Source organism: Cryptomeria japonica, chromosome 10 (assembly GCF_030272615.1).
Source record: "Cryptomeria japonica chromosome 10, Sugi_1.0, whole genome shotgun sequence".
In the NCBI taxonomy this organism is placed as follows: domain Eukaryota; kingdom Viridiplantae; phylum Streptophyta; class Pinopsida; order Cupressales; family Cupressaceae; genus Cryptomeria; species Cryptomeria japonica.
Window position 1 is genome coordinate 752,026,232 of NC_081414.1, and position 20,003 is coordinate 752,046,234.

General features: G+C 34.3%; 1 protein-coding gene across 1 annotated transcript; it reads left to right on the top strand.

Moving 5' to 3' along the window:
* The first annotated feature begins 2,604 nt into the window (after positions 1-2,604).
* LOC131076219 (beta-xylosidase/alpha-L-arabinofuranosidase 1) lies at positions 2,605-7,116 on the top strand. Its single transcript, XM_058013296.1, has 7 exons — positions 2,605-3,301; positions 4,020-4,307; positions 4,455-4,624; positions 4,776-4,873; positions 4,984-5,334; positions 5,698-6,114; positions 6,267-7,116. The coding sequence occupies exons 1-7, from the start codon at positions 2,891-2,893 to the stop codon at positions 6,860-6,862; spliced, it is 2,331 nt and encodes a 776-aa protein (XP_057869279.1). The 5' UTR covers positions 2,605-2,890; the 3' UTR covers positions 6,863-7,116.
* Positions 7,117-20,003: the final 12,887 nt, after the last annotated feature.

The following is a 20,003-nucleotide window of genomic DNA, read 5'->3' on the forward strand; positions in this document are numbered from 1 at the left end:
CATATATTAAAACCAAGTTAATCAAATGATGAAAAAATAGATTTAATAGAAAAAGGTAACAAGATCTCAATCTTATTTTCTCATATAAACTATTTTAAAATCCAAGCATATCCTTTATGAAAAAAAAAACTACAATTCTAAACTTTAATAGCTATTATATATATTTTTAAATTTTTAATTTGATCTATAATTGCGTTTCAATTACAATAGTAAACCCACTTACTTTTTAAAAAATTTATTTTTATTCTCCTTAGAAAAATTGAATCTTAAATGTTTCTATAATTGTGCTTAGAAAAACAAATAAATAATAAAATACCACTTTAAGTAAAGTTCCATTTCATAATACATATGGAAGAAGTGTAATGTTCCTCCATTTTTATAGTAGTCTTATTAAGTGTGTTTATTTATAATCTAATTATTTAGAACAATTTTGACGATTAGAAAAATGAAAATAAAGTTGTACCTTTAGAAAGGAGAAATATTTTTATAAATGAAATGGAGTTTAAATTTTTATATTGTTATAAAGAGTATTTTTGTAAGCAGATATTATAAGATAAAGATTATGTTATTAATGTTAGTTTAAAGTTAGTTTATGGGATTGAAAAAATAGAATGAAATATAAAAATAAAAGAGTACAAGTTTAATTTTAGTAGATTTAAAGAAGTTTATAAATAAGTATCAAAGAGAAAGTATATGAAAATAAATTATGTCTTCTAATGTTTCATATTGTTTTTAGATCTAAAAGTGTGTTAGAGCTTATTTTATTTTAAAGAAGAAACAATGTAAATGAAAGCAATCTTACAAGTATAAAGCATAGTCAAAACATAATCAAAGTATGGTCTATGTAAAGTTTGAATAAATATTTGTAAAATCAAATATTCTATAAAAGAAAAGAGCCAAGTATTTCTAATCCCCGTCAACTATGAAGATTTACATGAGTTTTTTAAGAGGTAAAATAATCACCCTCCTAATCTTATAGTAAGGAAAGCATCTAAAATAAATTCATCTTCAACTTTAAGTTAGATTAAATAAATCTAGGAGACATGATACTCTTAACAGATATGGTGATTAGGTCTATGTATAGAAGGGGTGTGAAGGAACTATGAAATACGTCAAATGAACCCTCAAAGCTATAAGGCAAGTGAAACTAGTCTAGTTTGGAGGTTGGATGATGATCTCATCTCGAATGTGAATAAATGCACAAGGTCTATATATAGAAATGGGTGTGAACAAACTATGAACTCTGTCAAAAGAAACCTAAAAACTACAAGATAAATTAAAACTTGTCTAATTTGAAGGTTGGATGATCACATCCTTAAAGAGAATAAATGTATCATTATAATACTAAAACTTCTAAAAAAAAAGTTTTAGAGATTCTAATATTTTAACTAAAGTAAGTTCTATAGATCTCAACTATAATATCTTTATTTATCTCCTTTGTAAACTCATATGGATATGTTGAATACATTTTCTAAAAAATGATATAAAATATCAATTTGGAGTTTATTTATGTATTTATTACATACATGGAGACATAATTTTATGTGATGTTTATTTTGCAATATTGTGTTTATTATTAAATATTAATATTTTGATTTGTAACTATGTCAAATTTACGATAATTTTTTTTGTCAAGAAAGAGCACCACTAGCTGTCCATGTTCCAATGGCGGTTCACATGTACAATAGTTGCCTACTTGTGCTCCCAATAGTTAAAATTTGTAAACTTTAATTGGGGGAGTTGTGCAACTTTATTGGTACCCATAGCGCACTACTACTAGAGCATTTGTGCGTAAGTATTGGCATTTTTTGAGGTGGTGTAGTGCACGGTTATTTAGACATCTTTAAGTAGGTGTAATAGATCCATCACATACATCATTACGGATGCGTCTATTCTAGCTCCAAAATGATAGTACAGATGACTAACACGCGTGTTAGTCGCGTGTTTTACACCGTCGATTTTGCAATAAACGGTTGTGATTGACTAACACGTCGCTAACACGCTGTATGAAAGGTCCATTTTGGACCCAGAATAGCCGCAGCCCATCATTACTACCCAAAACAATAGCTATAAGCACTTAAGTTGCATAAAAAGACAAAAGAAAAAATGTCAAAATCGATGTACTTTTAAAATCTTTAAGTGTGTAAAATTAACTATTTATAAAGTTAATAGTGGTGCTCTTAACTGCATGTGACATTAAGCTTAAAGAAAACAATTAATTTCTTAAAAATATATATACCAGACTATTGAATACCTAATTTGCTGTTCAAGCGACCTCCCATGGTAGATACAAGAAATAAAAGCTCAAATCGAAGAGGGCGTTTTATGGTATAACACGAGATTTGATCGCGTACTTGGATCAACCAGATAGCCAATACATAGCTGCAAAGTGGCATACAGGACTTAACGGGTGCTTTTGGACTAAGTACTTAATGGGTGATTACAGTCCCCACATTTAAAGCACTATATTCTAAAAGTCCTCCATGCCAAAGAAACTTCCTTTTGACACTTTTTTAACTGTTCCTAATCACACTTTTTACTATGCACTTCTTAAATGTTGTAACACATTCAAGTTCTCATGTTATTCTTTGTCCTTATCATATTATTCCAGTAACAGCATTAGGGCATAAGCTGGTGAGTTTGGCAATGGAAGCAAATAGTTTAGGATCAGATCAGAAAGGGAGAAGAGTTTGAGTGGATCACGTTAATGAGTGTTATTATTATTATTAAAATCCACTAATCCAACTTGTTCAAGTGAAGTATATCCCAGTCACACTGACTTTGTTCTTTTCCTCACAAATGAAAGCTATAAATGGACTGCCACCCTTGTGATTTGTCAATGGGCTTTGTGCTATCTTGAATTTTGGTAAAAATTTATGTGATTGGTGTAATGGGATTCCAGCGAACTTTAGATGGAGGTCTTATAGTAGTGTTACTGGTGTTAGGCCTGTTGCAGGGGATTTGTGGTCAGCCCATGTATCCTTGTGACAATAGGGTCATCCCTAATGCAGCCGTTGTATACCCATTTTGTAACAAAGCCTTGCCCATCAATGTGAGAGTGAATGACCTCATTAGAAGGCTGAATTTGAAGGAGAAAGTTCAGATGCTTGTGGACAAAGCAGGGGCAGTTCCCAGACTTGGGATCCCAAGCTATGAATGGTGGTCTGAGGCCTTACATGGAGTCTCTAATTTTGGCCCTGGTACCCACTTTGCAAATCCTATCCCTGCTGCCACAAGCTTCCCTCAAGTCATTCTGACTGCAGCTACATTTGATACTGAATTGTGGGAAGAGATGGGAAAGGTATGTATTGCTTCATTTCAGTTTTACTATATTTGTGAACTTTCCTCCATTTGCCTGTAATTCAATCTCAAATGGGTCATCGTGCTGTAGAATTCATTTTTCTCTGTACAATTTGGTTGGATTTTCATGAGTTGCTTGACTGCCATTTTACTCCAAAAAGTATTTGCATGAGAGATGTGATATGGGAATTCATGGTAAGGTCAGAGAAGATTGAGAATGATGCAAGAAATATGCCACTGAGGAGATGTTGTGGATATAATTTTTAGCAAATGTGAATGAGAATTTCGATTGAACAGACCAGGTTAACCTAAAATAAGTTGTGATTTGACCTTCTGGATTTGAGTGTGTATCTTTTTTCATCAACGCTTCTATTCATATTCTATGATCCATCATAGCATAGCGAGCTAGAGAAGAGAATATAAAACTCACAAATAAGTTTAACAAAACTCACGTAGCCTTGCTGGAGTTTCCTGCTAAAGAAACATACATCTAATTATTTTCATCAGGTTCTATTAGAAAACTTAAAAAAATGATTCTAGATGGTATAGACCTGAAAGGGGTTTATAACCATCTGGTATCTTATAGTTCTAGAAATTTCTTTGCTGCAAGGGAGTCATAATTTAGAGTTCTGTATACATAATTCACAAAGTTCTGTATTTCTTTAATTGTGGCATTTGGTCCTGTAGATCCTCTCATGCATTGTTTTATGTTTGTGCAGGCTGTATCAACAGAAGCTCGTGCAATGTACAATGCAGGATTGGGAGGATTAACATATTGGAGTCCTAATGTCAATATATTTAGGGACCCCAGATGGGGTAGAGGACAAGAAACTCCAGGAGAGGATCCTCTGCTTACTAGCAATTTTGCAGTACACTATGTCAGAGGATTACAGTCAACAGATGGAGGGGACCCTAATAGATTGAAAGTTGCTGCTTGCTGCAAGCATTTTACTGCTTATGATTTGGATAACTGGAATCAAATTGATCGATTTCACTTTGATGCCAGGGTATAGTTCAGAAGACAGATTATATTATGCATGGATTTTGATGTAGGCCTTGATGAATTATAGTTGTTATGGACTCTGCGTGGATATTCGTTGTAGTTTCAGTGATTTTTAGTTATGAGAGTTTCAATGGTGTTTCTATGATTGCAGGTTACACAACAGGACTTGGATGACACTTTTAATCCACCTTTTAAGGCTTGTGTGACTGATGGACATGTTGCCAGTGTTATGTGCTCTTACAATAAAGTCAATGGAGTCCCAACCTGTGCAGATCCAGTACTGCTCAATGGAAATATCAGGGGAAAATGGGGATTGAACGGGTAAATTATAGACCAACGAATGCGATTTGCTCAGTGATGTTGGGTTTTAATATGTTATGAGATTTCAGGTTCTTTATGGGTGTCAAGCTGTGACTACTGTTTAATGTCTAGATAATTGTTTTTTAAAAAATGTTATTTTGGGATTGTGCAGATATATATCTTCAGATTGTGATTCAGCAGATGTTATATACAACACACAGCACTTTACAACAACACCTGAGAGAACAGTAGCGGATGTTATGGGAGCTGGTCGGTAAAAAAGTACTCTTGTGTTGTAACTCAGCATGGTGCAATGGACTTATTTATAAATTGGGTATTTATTCAACTGCGGATTGTGTATTTCTGTGTGTTTTGAATAGGATTGGATCTCAATTGTGGAAGATTCCTTGGAGATCATACTGAAGCAGCAGTAAAAATTGGCAAACTACAGGAGTCTGTAGTAGACAGGGCGTTGTTCAACTCTTTCTCTGTTCAAATGCGCCTAGGATTATTTGATGGCGATCCCGCATTCCAGCCATATGGTAACCTTGGTCCTAAGGATGTCTGCACTCCCGAACATCACAGACTGTCTGTGAGGGCAGCCAGGGAAGGAATAGTACTGTTAAAAAACATCAACAGAGCATTGCCATTTTCACCAACCAGGATCAGATCCTTGGCTGTTATTGGACCCAATGCAGCTGCAAAAGATGCTATGATTGGTAACTATGCAGGTACTAAATTTAATTCCAAAAATTGTTATTCAGGTTTTCTCTTCCAAGTTTGCTTTACAGGCTTAGGATTTGTAATGGGTATGCAAGAAATAAGGAACTGAATGTGCCAAAGTCTAGCCATATGTAGCTCAGTTTGGTCCTATTTTTGGAATTGGACATGACTGAAACTGGGGCTAAAATTTAACAAATGTTCTAGAATCTTGTTCCTTTTATGATTGGCGATGTGATATATGATTACCCTGTATACTATATAGAACTGTGTATGGAGATCCATTGATGCATTTATAGTACTATAATTTTCTTGTTAGGCATGGCACTTGGGATTTCTGTTTTGTGTTCTTATCTATGTTTTCTGTTTTGAAGGTATTCCCTGCAGATACACAACACCTGTAAAAGGCCTTGGTATATACACAAAAACTGTGCATAAACCTGGCTGCCAAAATGTTGCCTGCCCTCGGAATCCTTACCTAGTGAGGGATGCAGCACAGGCAGCATCTCAAGCAGATGCCACAGTGATAGTTGTAGGTGCAGACCTATCAATAGAAGCAGAAATGGTTGACAGGACAAGCTTATTATTGCCTGGTTATCAAGAACAGATGGTGATTGAAACAGCCAAAGCATCTAGAGGACCAGTGATACTTGTAGTGATGTCAGGGGGGCCAATGGATATTTCCTTTGCCAAACATTATGACAAGATAACAAGCATTCTATGGGTGGGATACCCAGGCCAGGCTGGGGGAAAGGCATTGGCTGATGTTATATTTGGCAAGCACAACCCAGGTATACACAGGCAGACCCACATGCCCTATTGATTATGACCCATATTCTTTGTATAGATCACTACTACTGTGCTTTATCTACATGTACTATTCTTTTCTAATGTTGTCAGAGATGTTGCTAACTGCCAGCCTGCCTCATTATTTTTCAAACAGGTGGAAGACTGCCAGTAACATGGTACCCACAAGATTTTGTTGCAAGGGTACCCATGACAGACATGAACATGAGGCCTAATCCTGCAACTGGGTATCCAGGCAGAACTTACAGATTCTACACTGGAAGTAAATTGTACAGGTTCGGTGATGGATTGAGTTATACAACCTACTCTCATTCTCTTGTGCAGGCACCTAAGCTTGTTTCATTAGCCCTGCAAACTCCAAATAACAGTTGTGCAGGAATTGAAAAGAATATGTGCAATTCAGTCCGTGTTGAGCATGCTAATTGTCAGGGACTGTTGTTTGATGTGCATGTGGATGTAGACAACCAGGGGAGTATTGATGGAAGGCATGCTGTGCTGTTGTTCTTTAGTCCTCCTGCTGGGGTTCACAAGGGGGCCCCACAGAGGCAGCTGATGGCATTCAGGAAGGTTAATGTTGGGGCAGGAGGCAGAGAAAGAGTGCATTTCTCAGTAGATGTGTGTAAAGATTTGAGTGTTGTGGATGAGATGGGTGTCAGGAAATTGGCATTGGGTTCTCATCTCCTTCATGTAGGGGATGTCAAGCATACCTTTGACATTCAACTTGGAGATTAGTCTTAAGCAAATCAAAGTGGGTTTGCACTTTGCAGTTGGTTTCTATGATATTGATAAGGGTGGCATCATGTGCAACTAATCCAAATGGCTGTTGCTGTTGGTGCTGCTGTGATATGTGAAAATAATTGGGTGCATTATTCTATTGTTGTATCATTATTTGGAAATCAAATCAATTAATATTTTTGAGTTGCTCTGCAAGGGCTATCATTGTAATACAGGTGAAGAAGATAAAAGGAATATTTGTTGGTATAGTACGTGCAAGTTTTCAAATGAATGTGATATAATGATGACAAATTATCTGACTCCGAAACGATAAAATATGATTAAAGGAAATAGATTCTTGTAGTATATGATCTAAATGAAATACTTTGTAACAGGCCATGTTCTAAGAAAAGACAGTTAGTGTAATGAGCAGGTTTTGGACTATTTGTGAAAATCCTTCACTAAGGTTAAGTGTGAGATTCCAACCGGTCACCCTCTTGTGTAGAAGTAGAGTGTATAACGGTAAGTTTCCAAGTTTGGGCATATAAGGTGTTGTGATCGATTCTTAGTGGATGGGGCAAGGTTATAACTAACAATGTTATCGAGTTGTGATAAGGTGTTGTGATCAATTCCAGTGGATGAGGGCAAGGTCATAACTGACAAGGTTATCAAGTTGTGATGAGGTGTTGTGATGAATTCTTAGAGGATGAGAGCAAGGGCACAATTGACAAGGTTACCGAGTTGTGATCTTGTAAACTGTAATGAATGAAAGAAACTACACTTAGTATGGAGATATGGTAAGAACTCACTTTCTTGAATATAATATGAAGAATTTATGGTCATTGAGACATACATTTTTGAGACATCCAACATAAAATGAATTTAAGTTGAAATGTTTAATGTTTTGTGAGGGAGAGGAAGAGAGGTAGGGGTTGGGGTAGGCCTCGTTTACATCGTCGTTTGATAGTGTTTTACGATGTTTTTTTATCTCTTTCATATTTTATGGATGTATTTTAGGTTTTCTCACTCTTGGGGAATTTTTCTCCATATAATTACACCCAAATCAAATGTTTCAATTGTTAATGTTAAAGTGGTTGGTCTTGGAGTGACATGTTGTAGAATTCATTGTAAACAAACCTTGGGAGTTTGTCCCAAAAAGTTTTCCACGAGGAAAGAGTTTTGAAACTCCTCTGGATGTTTTTTTGGCTTCAAGATTTTAATAATGCATGCAAATGGTTTGATCAATTTACTCTTATAGGATATTTTGTAGGAAAAACATCTTTTGAAAGTATGCTTGAAAAGTGTTAGGATTAAGGTGTCATCTACCTTGTAAATCCTATGACATAGTTCCAACATCTTTGGAAAGTGTCTTAAGGCACTTACGGTGTATTGGGAAAATATTTTGTAATATTTATTCTCACTTTTTTTTGTAATACATTCATAAGGGGTGATGAGTTCCACTAGCAACAATTAAGTGTGTTGTCAACACGATTATTTAATACTGTTTTCACCACATATGGACACCTAGAATGAGATAATTAATGACATAGGAAGTGGACAAATGAGTGAACTTTGAGCTTCTCCAAGTGGGGGCTTGGAAGAGACAACGTGTCTTTTGGTATTCAATCATTTATTGTATTTAACCTAATGTTTATCTTACAAGATTGGGCACCCAAGTTGAAGGAAAAATATTGGAGCCAAAACTAGTGTCCTTTCAACTTCCATCGAAGTAATCCAAGGGTTGTAATAAGTAGGTTTTGGACTATTTGTGAAAATACTTCACTAAGGTTAAGTGTGAGATTCCAATTGGTCTAATTTTGACCATTCACTATTTTTTAGGTGGAATGTGGCCTTTGAAATCCAAAAATTAAAAACTTGCCTTTTCTTAAATTCTTCTTCAAAATGAGCTTACTCTTTCTTGCATATAAAAGGTCTAGGAATTTGGTGTCACATTTGAGAGGTGGAATGGTTGGAATATATGGTGGACTAATGGCATTACATACATGACCCATTCTATACAAATCTATGGCTCCCTATTGACATGCATCTACCACAAATCCTACATGGACAATTTCTCTTGAAGCTTAGTAAAGTCTTCACTCAATTCACGGAAATGCACTTCTACAAGCCTTTGTGGCTTCAAGTGGCTAAACTTTGCCACCAAGTATTATAAGTGATGATGTGTATACTATTGGAGGATGATAAATATAATCCAAAATTTATAGATTGAAGGTTGGTGTCAAAGCCTCCAAGGAATTTTTTCAAGCTCTATGGTTCAAAATATCAAGTGAATTTGGGAAGTGGATAACCATCTTTTAGACATTCTCAGGGTGTTGAATGTCTTTGTTCAACATTTTAAATATATTTTTAAATATCCAGAACCTTCTCAAGCTCATGATGCAACTATCAAACAATGCTTGGAGCTAGTCTTCTATAACCTTTTCCACCCAAACAATGACTTATGATAAACTACTAACCCTTGAAGATCTACATGTAGTTGTTACTATTATAGCCAATGATCAATCTTCTAGATGTGATGGTTTTCCATGTAATTTTATAAAAATTCTTTGGGACATTGTTTGTCTTGACTCACATTGTGTTTATTTTGATTATTTAGATTACAACACCATAGTAAAAACCATAAATGAAGAGAATATTTAATTCTTACCCATGCATGAGGATCTAGAGTTCATTTGCAATTAAAGACCCATACCCTTTCTTAATCTCTCCTACATTAACATTGCAAAATTTCTTGTACTTCATATATTTTTATGTTCTTCTCCTTACTTTTTTCCCTAGGGAAATTGTGTTCATCAAGAGTATATTTATTTAGATAATATTGTGTTGTATAGGAAGTCTAACCATAGGTTGTTTTTATTAGAATTGATTTTGAGAGAGGCTAGGAAAGGATCGAATGACCCTTCATTCTCACCATACTTTGTGCTCGTGTTTGGCTCCAACTATTTTTAATCAATGAAATTGTTTCCAATATATGCCTTTGTGCCTCACTATAATTTACATCCAATTTGAAAAATTTGGTCTCTTCATATGTAATTGGTAAGGCTTTCCTCTGGTGTCATTGCTATATTTATTGGTTGATTAAGGTTTTAGCTACCTTCTTGCTAATGCCATCTCAAAAAAGATTTTTAGGGTACATCCCTTCCCAGAGACCAATTTACGTAGCTTAGGATGTGGGGTGCGTTAGGGGGGCTATTTGATGGAAGAATACCCTGAACAAGTCATTAATAGTCATTTTGGTAATGATTTTTCCCTCACGTTGATTAAGGATGATAATAATATCAACCAAACTTTTAAATATTTGGAAAAAAAATCTTGGCTTCTAGTTCAAGTATGCCATGTGAAAAGATAGAGTTTTGTAAGTAATCTATTTCTCCTCTTCCTGTCTATGGGTGCAAGTGAGTTTACCAAGAGGATATTTTCAAATATGGTATTCCCTTTGCCTTTCAAGCCAATACATCAATACTTTGACCAGTTTGTGTTGGATCAAGTTGAGAATAACTAGGGTTATTAGATAATCAATCCATTTATTTGCATGGTAATTCCAAATATGTTCCTAGGCTCTATTGGTCATGCATATTTATTGTTCCTCTTTTTGGGTACTTTCTAAGGCATATTATCCCAAATAAAAGAAAATCCTACATGATTTTATTTGGACCAAGTATAACCATAACCTGTGCTTTCATAGAGTGACATGGGATCTATGTTCTCTTCCTAGAGGTTCTAGAGTGAAAGATCCCCAATCCAATTTTTACCAGGTCTGATCCAAAATTTAAGGTTATGTTCAATGTTTATCTCCTGATAAGTCTTTGGCCAACTTACATTTGGATGGGTTTGATTGGTCTTTGTTTTTGTTTTGGTTGGTTTTGAAGTTTATGCAAGATTTTTGAATATTACATAAAATAGATTGTTGATTAACACAACAAAATGCATAACACTTGAGGAAGATAATCAAGAAACTTTCTTTTTGCTTAAAAGAGCAATGAACATACCATTAACATGTGCTCATAGGTCTGATGTAAATTTCCAGCCAATAGAAATATAGAAATCAACTCCAAATAATGTTAAAACCCTAAATACACCCTAGGGTTTGAAATCCTTCAACCCAAAATGGAGCGGCTAACTAAAATAGAGCTAGAAATAGATAATAATGACCTCTAGAAGGTCTCAATTGTAGAAAATCTACCCTCAAACTGATAGATATACTCATATACCCCCAAAGAAAGTTGTCATATGCACACTGAAGTTGTATTTTGATGGAAACTGATACCCGGGGAGATGGGGTTTCGTCCAAATCCCCCAAATCTTCCAGAAATTGGTGTTCCCGAAAGCTCAAAGTTGTTGAAACCCTCATGCAAGCTGCTGATCTAAAAATGGAGAAGTAAGAATGAATCCAAATGATAGGAAAAATGCCTTTTTATCTATTTTGGGGTTACTATTTGGCCTTAAAATCATAAAATATCCTTGAGGGTCTAATTTCTCATTGTAAACTTGGCTCCCTTTTTTAAAAAAAACTTAACTTACTAGGATGGGGGGCACTTTTTACTATTCATCTTATGTTTCTCTGTTACTATTCATTTTTTACGATTCACATAAGGGCAACTTCAATATTTCAATTTTAACCATGGATTCAACCCCAGAACTCCAATCTGAAAGGCCCGAAAAGCTCCTTGATGAGTTCCACAACCCCCGGTTGGGTCCCCAAACAACACTACTGACCTACGGGACCCTAATAGTAGGCCAACCTCTGCTCAAGTCTAAGATGCCTAAGGAAGGGACATTACTGTCCTCCCTTCCTAAGATTGCTTGCCCTCAAGCAAACACCAAACAACCCACTGCTCCACTCTGATTAAAATGCTAAAGCACCACAAACCATGAAGTAACATATTGGAATCCATGTGGAATAATGTACCAAGCAAATCAATACTTGGATCCCATATCAAAATGTAAAATCTTCTATAGAAGATGAAGTAGGGGAATGTCAAATGATCACCATGAAGTAACCATACAAGCATGTAGAATATCAAAGCAATGTGAAAGTGAACCCCCACATGTCAATGAACCAACATAAATGGCCACTCAACTTCGTTGTTATAACTCTGATTAGTAATATATGAGATATCAAACATGTCAACAAACCAATGACAATCAACAAAAATCACTCCACACTCCAACTCTATCCCAAAGGTATACCTCCAAACACTCCCATGCCACTAGGAAACTGATGTAGACAATGAAAAGTCTAGATATGCCATATGTTTCAACTAGGACAGTCACTAGTCCATAAAGAATCAAATATGAAGTCACCAATCAACAAAGATATCACTGCCATATCAAGTGAAATAGGTGACAAACTCAAAAATGAAGTATGTATGCCAACACTGCTCAACACAGACAACTCTTGAGTGGTTGGCCCACTAAGAAAGAAATCAACCAAATCACTATCATCACTGAGAAAATGACCAAATATCTCAACTAGAAATTCTAAATTAAGCAACTCATGTCTCTCATCATCAAATGAAGGGTGAAAATCATGATCATGTTGAAGATTGATCTTGGCTTGTTGAGCCAATAACATGGCTTGCCTTGCCCTTTCTAGCCAATCATCATTCATCATTTGGGTTTGAGTTATATCAGTTGATCTAAAGTGTCTAAACCCAGTCCTAAAATGAGATATACCATGTGAGTTATCAAGACCAAAGCATTCTTCATGAGTACCCACCATAATAGAATTATTATGACTCGTTTCCCAATGATTAGGAGTGCCAACATCATGAAAAGGGGAGGATGAATCATTGTTGTTATAAGTCAGAGAATGAGGACTGAATTGTTCCCTTGTATTCATACCTTTGGAGTCATCAATCATATTGGCTACATCAAGGGCTGGTTTTAAAGATGTAACCACTTAAGTTACCGAAGGATGATGCAATTCCTTTGCTACCAATGAATTTTCTGAATATATATCTTTATTGAGTCACATTGCCAAGAATGAAGTATCCTCACATGAAGATATTATATCGCCAATAGCACCATGTACCAAAGTTGCCATGTCATGAGTATAAGGAGATATATTGTTGCTGTCATAAAGGGAATAATCTGATTTATCCCCATACCTCCAATTGGTATTATCATCATCAAGGTATGCTTGCATGCACTTGGCTACCACAATTCTTGGGTTATCATTATTGGTAGCCTTCAACACAATTTGTTTACTTCCATGTGTAAACTCAACCTCCATGTTGTCTTCTTCCCTAACCAAATATGCCTTCCAAGTGTGATCAAGGTATGATATTGCTATGAAACAAAGGCACAATGCCCAACCTTGCATGCAATGGGGTTCTTTAATTCTTATCACATGCTCTTGCATAACAAGATGAATGAAACCATGTAAAAATGGGAGATGGTTAATCATCAACATGAGACCCACATTTATTTTGTACCTTCCAAATTTGCCTTCATAGATGCTTTCATAGCCTCTTGTCCAAAGGTGTGTGATATACTGAAAACTCCCCTCATGAGCTATCAAATTTATCACCTCAAGGTTGTTGTTATAAATTAGATCAGCAACTAAAGTGAAGTCAATGATGTATGTATACCCATGCATACGAAATATTCCCATCTCATACACCTTACCTATTGAGTAAATGTGTCTCCACACACTCCAATCCAACTCATAAACTAATGTAGATCCAAACAATTATGAAAATATAGTGAAAAACCATGTAGGACAACCACTTGTCACTAAATAACTCGTGTCATTTGTTTCTAATGCCATCAAATAAGCAATTGTACATTTGTATGAATTAGGTGCCAACATTAAGTTTCCAATGTAGATGTCTTCCTTAACGCCCAAAAGTTTTTCATGAGTGGTTGATCCACTAAGAGTAACACTCGTAAAATCACACTCATTCATATTGTTGTCAACATCAACTATAAACTCAATCTAATTTTCAAGATCCCCAATCCACTAAAAAATCCCCAATCCATTTTTTACCAAGTCTGATCCAAAATTTGAGGTTATGTTCAATGTTTATCTGCTGATAAGTCTTTGGCTAGTGTATATTTGGATGGGTTTGATTGGTCTATGTTTTTGTTTTGGTTGGCTTTGAAGTTTATGCCAGATTTTTGAATATTACATAAAATAGATTGTTGATTTAACACAACAAAATGCATAACACTTAAGGAAGATAATCAAGAAACTTTCTTTCTACTTAAAAGAGTAATGAACATACCATTAACATGTGCCCATAGGTCTGATGTAAATTTCCAGCCAATAGAAATATAGAAATCAACTCCAAATAATGTTACCCTAGGGTTTGAAATCCTTCAACCCAAAATGGAGCGACTGACTAAAATAGAGTTGGAAATAGATAATAATGACCTCTAGAAGGCCTACCTTGCAACCAATTGTAGAAAACCTACCCTCAAACTGATAGATCTACTCATATACCCCCAAAGAAAGTTGCCATATGCACACTGAAGTTATATTCTAATGGAAACCGATACCCGGGGAGATGGGTTTTCATCCGAATCCCCCAAATCTTCCAGAAGTTGGCATTCCTAGAAGCCCAAAGTTGTTGAAACCCTCATGCAAGTTGTTGATCTAAAAATGGAGAAGTAAGAATGAATCCAAATGATAGGCAAAATGCCTTTTTTATCTATTTTGGGGTTACTATTTGGCCTTAAAATCATAAAATATCCTTGAGGGTCTAATTTCTCATTGTGAACTTGGCCCCCTTTTAAAAAACAACTTAAGTTACTAGGATGGGGGGCACTTTTTACTATTCATCTTATGTTTCTCTGTTACTATTCACTTTTTACTATTCACATAAGGCCAACTTCAATATTTCAATTTTAACCATGGATTCAACCCTAGAACTCGAATCTGAAAGGCTCGAAAAGCTCCTTGATTAGTTCCACAACCCCCAGTTGGGTCCCCAAACCACACTGCTAACCTATGAGACCCTAATAGTAGGCCAACCTTCGCTCAAGTCTAAGATGCCTAAGGAAGGGAAATTACATAGAGGTTTGGATTAATTGATGTTTAGAGAAAATAAATTATGCTCTAGGTAAACGGGATTGTAGGAGAAATTAAAAGTAACAAATCCTAGAAAGTCATGTTAATAAATTGTGTATCTTTTGTATCTCCCTATAGTGGACCAATCTAGAAAAGCTACATTTAGAAGGCTTAGGAAGCCATCAAGCCTTCACTCCTTTAGAATGACAATGAGTTTCATAATGGATTAAATCCATAAATCAAATATCTATATGGTAGTTTACTACTATCAATTTTGACTTAAACAATCTATTAGAGTTACCAATGGAATTAGGATCCCAAGATTACCTACAAAACCCATGGATTCCCTCCACAAGAGAACAACAAAAGAAAAACATTTCTTGAGTATGGTGCATTCATGATGTAAAATATACATATGATTCATTTCTTATATAGGCCGGGTCGAAAGATAGGACTAGACAAGAACATGTAAAATGTCTTAATCCTATGCAATGAGACAATTAGTGATAAGATAAGATGAGCTCACATGACAACTAGATAATTCTAGAAATAATCCTAACTCCCTACGTAAACTAAACATGTGTACTTGTGTGAAAAGGGACTAACTAGGAACATCTAGATTATGTTCCTTTTTCACACTAGAAAGGGGAAATTAGATAGGTAATGCCCCTATTCACACCAACACAAATGACTAATACCTAAAATGTATTCTCTTAGGTTTTGTGACCATTTTCAAGATATAGACTTCAAAGTTTCTAATTTTTGGCTCTCATTTTCTCAAGAGAAGGCCAAATATAAACTAAAAGGCACCAATAAAGAGTCTTTATAGATTGTTATTGAGGAAGTTCCTTAGCAACCTATGCACAAGAACATTATGTGATTGGTAAAGCCTTGGTGGATAGAACACAAGTGGTGTGTCAATACACCTTTTAGAAGTATGCTCCCAACAAAGAATATAACTATCTTTTTCAACATTTTCTTATGATTCAAAATCGAAGATGAGATGGTCTCTTTAGAAAACCTATCATATTCAAGACATTTTTATACAAACTATTTGGAAATTTATTATTGAATGAAAGATTGCTCATTTCACCAAAGTACTTGCTTTACCAAGGTCTCCCTATTGGTAAATGATTGATCTATTTAGGCATGTAAAACCCTAGATGTCCTTTTTATGGATACTTTGACATGGTCAAGCATTTATTTTAGTTTTGCACTTGTGTACAAATTGCTTGGGCTTAGATTTGTGATTTCTTCAAATATTTAGACCAAATCCCTTGACTTGGCATATTGTCCTTTTAAGTCACATGACTAGATTAACTTTTTTAGCTTTGGCATGATTTTGGAATGAAAATTCTATTTAGCATATAGAAAGATATCTAAATGTATCTATTTTCCTTTTGATATGATTTTTTTATTTGTGTCATCTTTTATGATTTAAAATATGCTCATGCAAATATAAATGTAGGCTATTAAAATAGTCCTAAACGTGTGACACCTCTAATTTTTATTGGATCATAAGGGTAATCTCATGTGTACTATGGCTCAAGTTCCCTTGTCCTCACCTTCTTATACCATGTTACTCCACAAGGTTGACAACATGGTTTATATGATAATGCTTGCAACCACTAAAATATTACATAGATAGTCCTCTTCTATGCTAATAAGGTAACACCCTAGTTGGTTACAACTACCATGGATGAAGTAACACTCTTTTATGACTTCTCAATGATGTGGGTGTTCCTCTCCTCATGGTGAAGAAAATTTTCCTTGCTTAGGTCTTGTCATCTCACCACATCAAAGTGATACTAAATCTTTGCCAAATGCTTGATTCATAGCATCAAAAATAGGATAGCAAATTTCAAAGTCTCACTAGTTGAAAGCTTATTGATGATGGAAAAGACTTTCCTAATGAAGGTTAGGATAACTTGAAAAATCGACACCCTCTTCTAAACTTGAACTTTTATAGCTTTAATTGCTTAGTTTTTTACAATGTCGTGTCATTGTAACTTTATGGTTTTTTAATCAATAATTTCTTTTTGGGGTCAAATATTGTCACATTGTAATTATTTCTTTTCTAAAACTACTTGTTACTTTATTCCTAAACACTATTGACTTTATGAAGCTTCACTTTTTTAAAAGTTTACACCAAGAGATGTAACCTACAATGATAGCAAGGGGTGAAATGTAATGACATAGAGGTGTTAACAAAAATTATTAAATAGCCCATGTACTAAAATATTTCTATAAAAAAATTAAAAATGATATTAATATTATATATTGTACTTGTATACATGATTAAATTTATAAATGAAGTGATTATATACTCTAATAAATAAATTAATATTTATATACTTTTGAAATAGTTTAATGATTAAATATTATTGTGATTTATATTTTATGATTTTAAATAGTTTATATGTATGACAATAAATATTTACTTTACTTTAAATATAACTTATAGGAATATATTGTAAAAAACATAAAATTTACATTGGAATTAATATTTCTTTTAGGGAATGATTAAAGAAAAAGATTACATAAAATGAGTCATCATGAAAGTTTCGAATAATCCTATTCCAGATGATGAATCATTGTGAGTGATTTGAAATGTCAAATTAAAAAAAAATCATACAATTTTCTCCAAAAGATTTTATTACAAATTATGGAAAGATTATACCAACTACAAATATCTTTACAAATAAGCACACTAGGAATCACCTCTCACAATTAAAAAAGAGGAGGCCAAATTGTAGATAGAAGTTCAATATAGCAAATTTCAAAAGCAAATGCCTATACTTAATGGGACTACCCAATTTTGAAGAAAAGTCCCAATACAGCAGAAAACAGCATTTTTTCAATTTTTTAATATAAACAAAAAATGACGAAAAATTTATCAAGAGATACCTAATTTTTAAGGAAATTTTATGAAGACAAAATAAAAGCCAACGGTCAAACTATTGCACCGTTGCGCGAAGCAAAGTATCCGTTGAACAATAGTTGGGAAGATAAGTTTCCCCACGTGCACAGGGGAAAAATCGCAGCAAGACTATATGGGTACGATATTTTGGTAAGATATTTTTGGTGTTTTATGGTTCATTTTGTGTTAAAAGGATTTTGGGAAATTTTCAATAATTGAAATCTTAGAAACAGTTGACTTTGATGTAAATGACATCAAGTGATCTAAGTGGGAGCATGACTCGAGCTCTAGACTTTCTTGGTAGACAACACCTAATCATTTCTTTTTAAGGGAAAAATGAGTTACTCTTTAATATTTAGTTTAACTATTGAACAATCAATTAATTTAGGGTTTTGATTTGGAATATTGTTTTGAATTGAATTATTGAATTTAAATCAATTTAATATGATTTAATTTTAAATTTAAATTGAGAAATAAAATGTTCAGAATTGATTTGTTAAGGTGTTAGAAAATCAAGATCTATGATACATGTAGATTTAGAGGTGCAAATGTATGACTATCTAGTCCACTTATGTCAGTGTAGAGTTGATCTCTAGGAATGTAGAAGTGAATATTATGTATGGATCTGAAGTCAAGTCATAGATTTGCATTAGCATGAAGTTTGCACATGTTCTAGGCATACCTTAACTTATACTTGTCTTTAAAGTAGGGTAGATTTGAGAAAAAAAAAACTTTGGGGAATTTGTGAGGTTGGATTTGGACAACAATTCCAAGCAACTTTTCTCACTATGGTTTTTCCCCTATGAGGTTTTCCACGTATATCTAGTGTTCTCTTGTGCACTTGTGTTGATTGCTTTATCTTTTATTGGTGTTGATTAGATTAATGGTTTGGATTAAAAGTTGAAGCAAAAAAAATAAGTTTTAAGGGATAATGATTCACCTCCCCCCACCCTTCTTAGTATCTGGTATGTTCAACACAACTCAATTTCGGTTCTCAACAAATATTCTTGTAGAGTCTGCTTTGTTTTCCCAATGTCAATGTCCATGTTTTAACCAATTATGCTCAGAACCCTTTTTAGGTTATTTGCCAATCCATTACAATAGTCTCTAGATGGGTCCCTATGATACAAGGACTTGGTGATGTTCCTTAGAGTGTATATGTCACCCAGGTAGTCCTCTTGTTTAAGAAGTTTAATATTAAGTTTATAAAATCCTTTCCGATAATTATTGTCATTCCCAGTAGATTTAAAAATAATTATTACCTCAATAGGGTAATGGTCAGAAAGTGCTCTTGGCTCTACTTGGACACAATTAATGTTGTTAATATTATCAAAACAAAAGGGGTCCTTTTGAACATAGAATCTATCTAGTCTAAAGTATACCCTTTTACCAACCTCTTAGTTATTACACTAGTTGAACTATATACTCAGATTACTTTCTTTTTTCTTTCCTTCCAAAGGATCAAACAATCTTAACATAATTTTCATCCTAGACCAAAAAATGAGTCATTGCCTTTCCATATCCAAGAGTTACCTACAACTTTGTCTTCTCTTTTTTTCTATCATATTGAAGTCCCCTCCATTGATCCAAGGAACTTTAGGGAGGTAAGAGGCCGTCCATTGCTAGACCTCTATTCTTTCCTTATAGTCATTGAAAACATAGGCAAAACAAATTCCAAATGCAGTGTCATTTTTAAAAAATTCTAACCACAAACATCTATTATAGGGGGAGCACACAAAATTTCTAATATAATTGCTCCATTTGAACTGCTAACAAGAATAGAAACCCCCTCTTTACCCTTGTCATGATTGGTATGAAATACCTTAGTCTTTCCACACAAATCTTAGATTGTTGTCCAATTGAAAACAAACATATTTGATTTCTTGCATTAGAAAGCAATTGAGATGTTTACTCTGATTACAAAGTTCTCTTAGGATATATTTTTTATTTGGGGATAGTTCAACATCATTTATTATTTGAGTTTTGGATTCCATTCACATTCTTATATAGCCTATCAAAGTAATCAGGTATATTAACCCCTTTGGCTTTCTTTCTTGGATTTTGAGAATTTTTTTTTATTAAGGAAAAAGCAGGTTTTGAAGGGGCCCCGAAACCCTTTACAAATAGAACTAAAACAACATAAACAGCAAAAGCGACGAGAAACAGAAAAGATCGGAACACAAAAAACCAACGGATAACCAGAG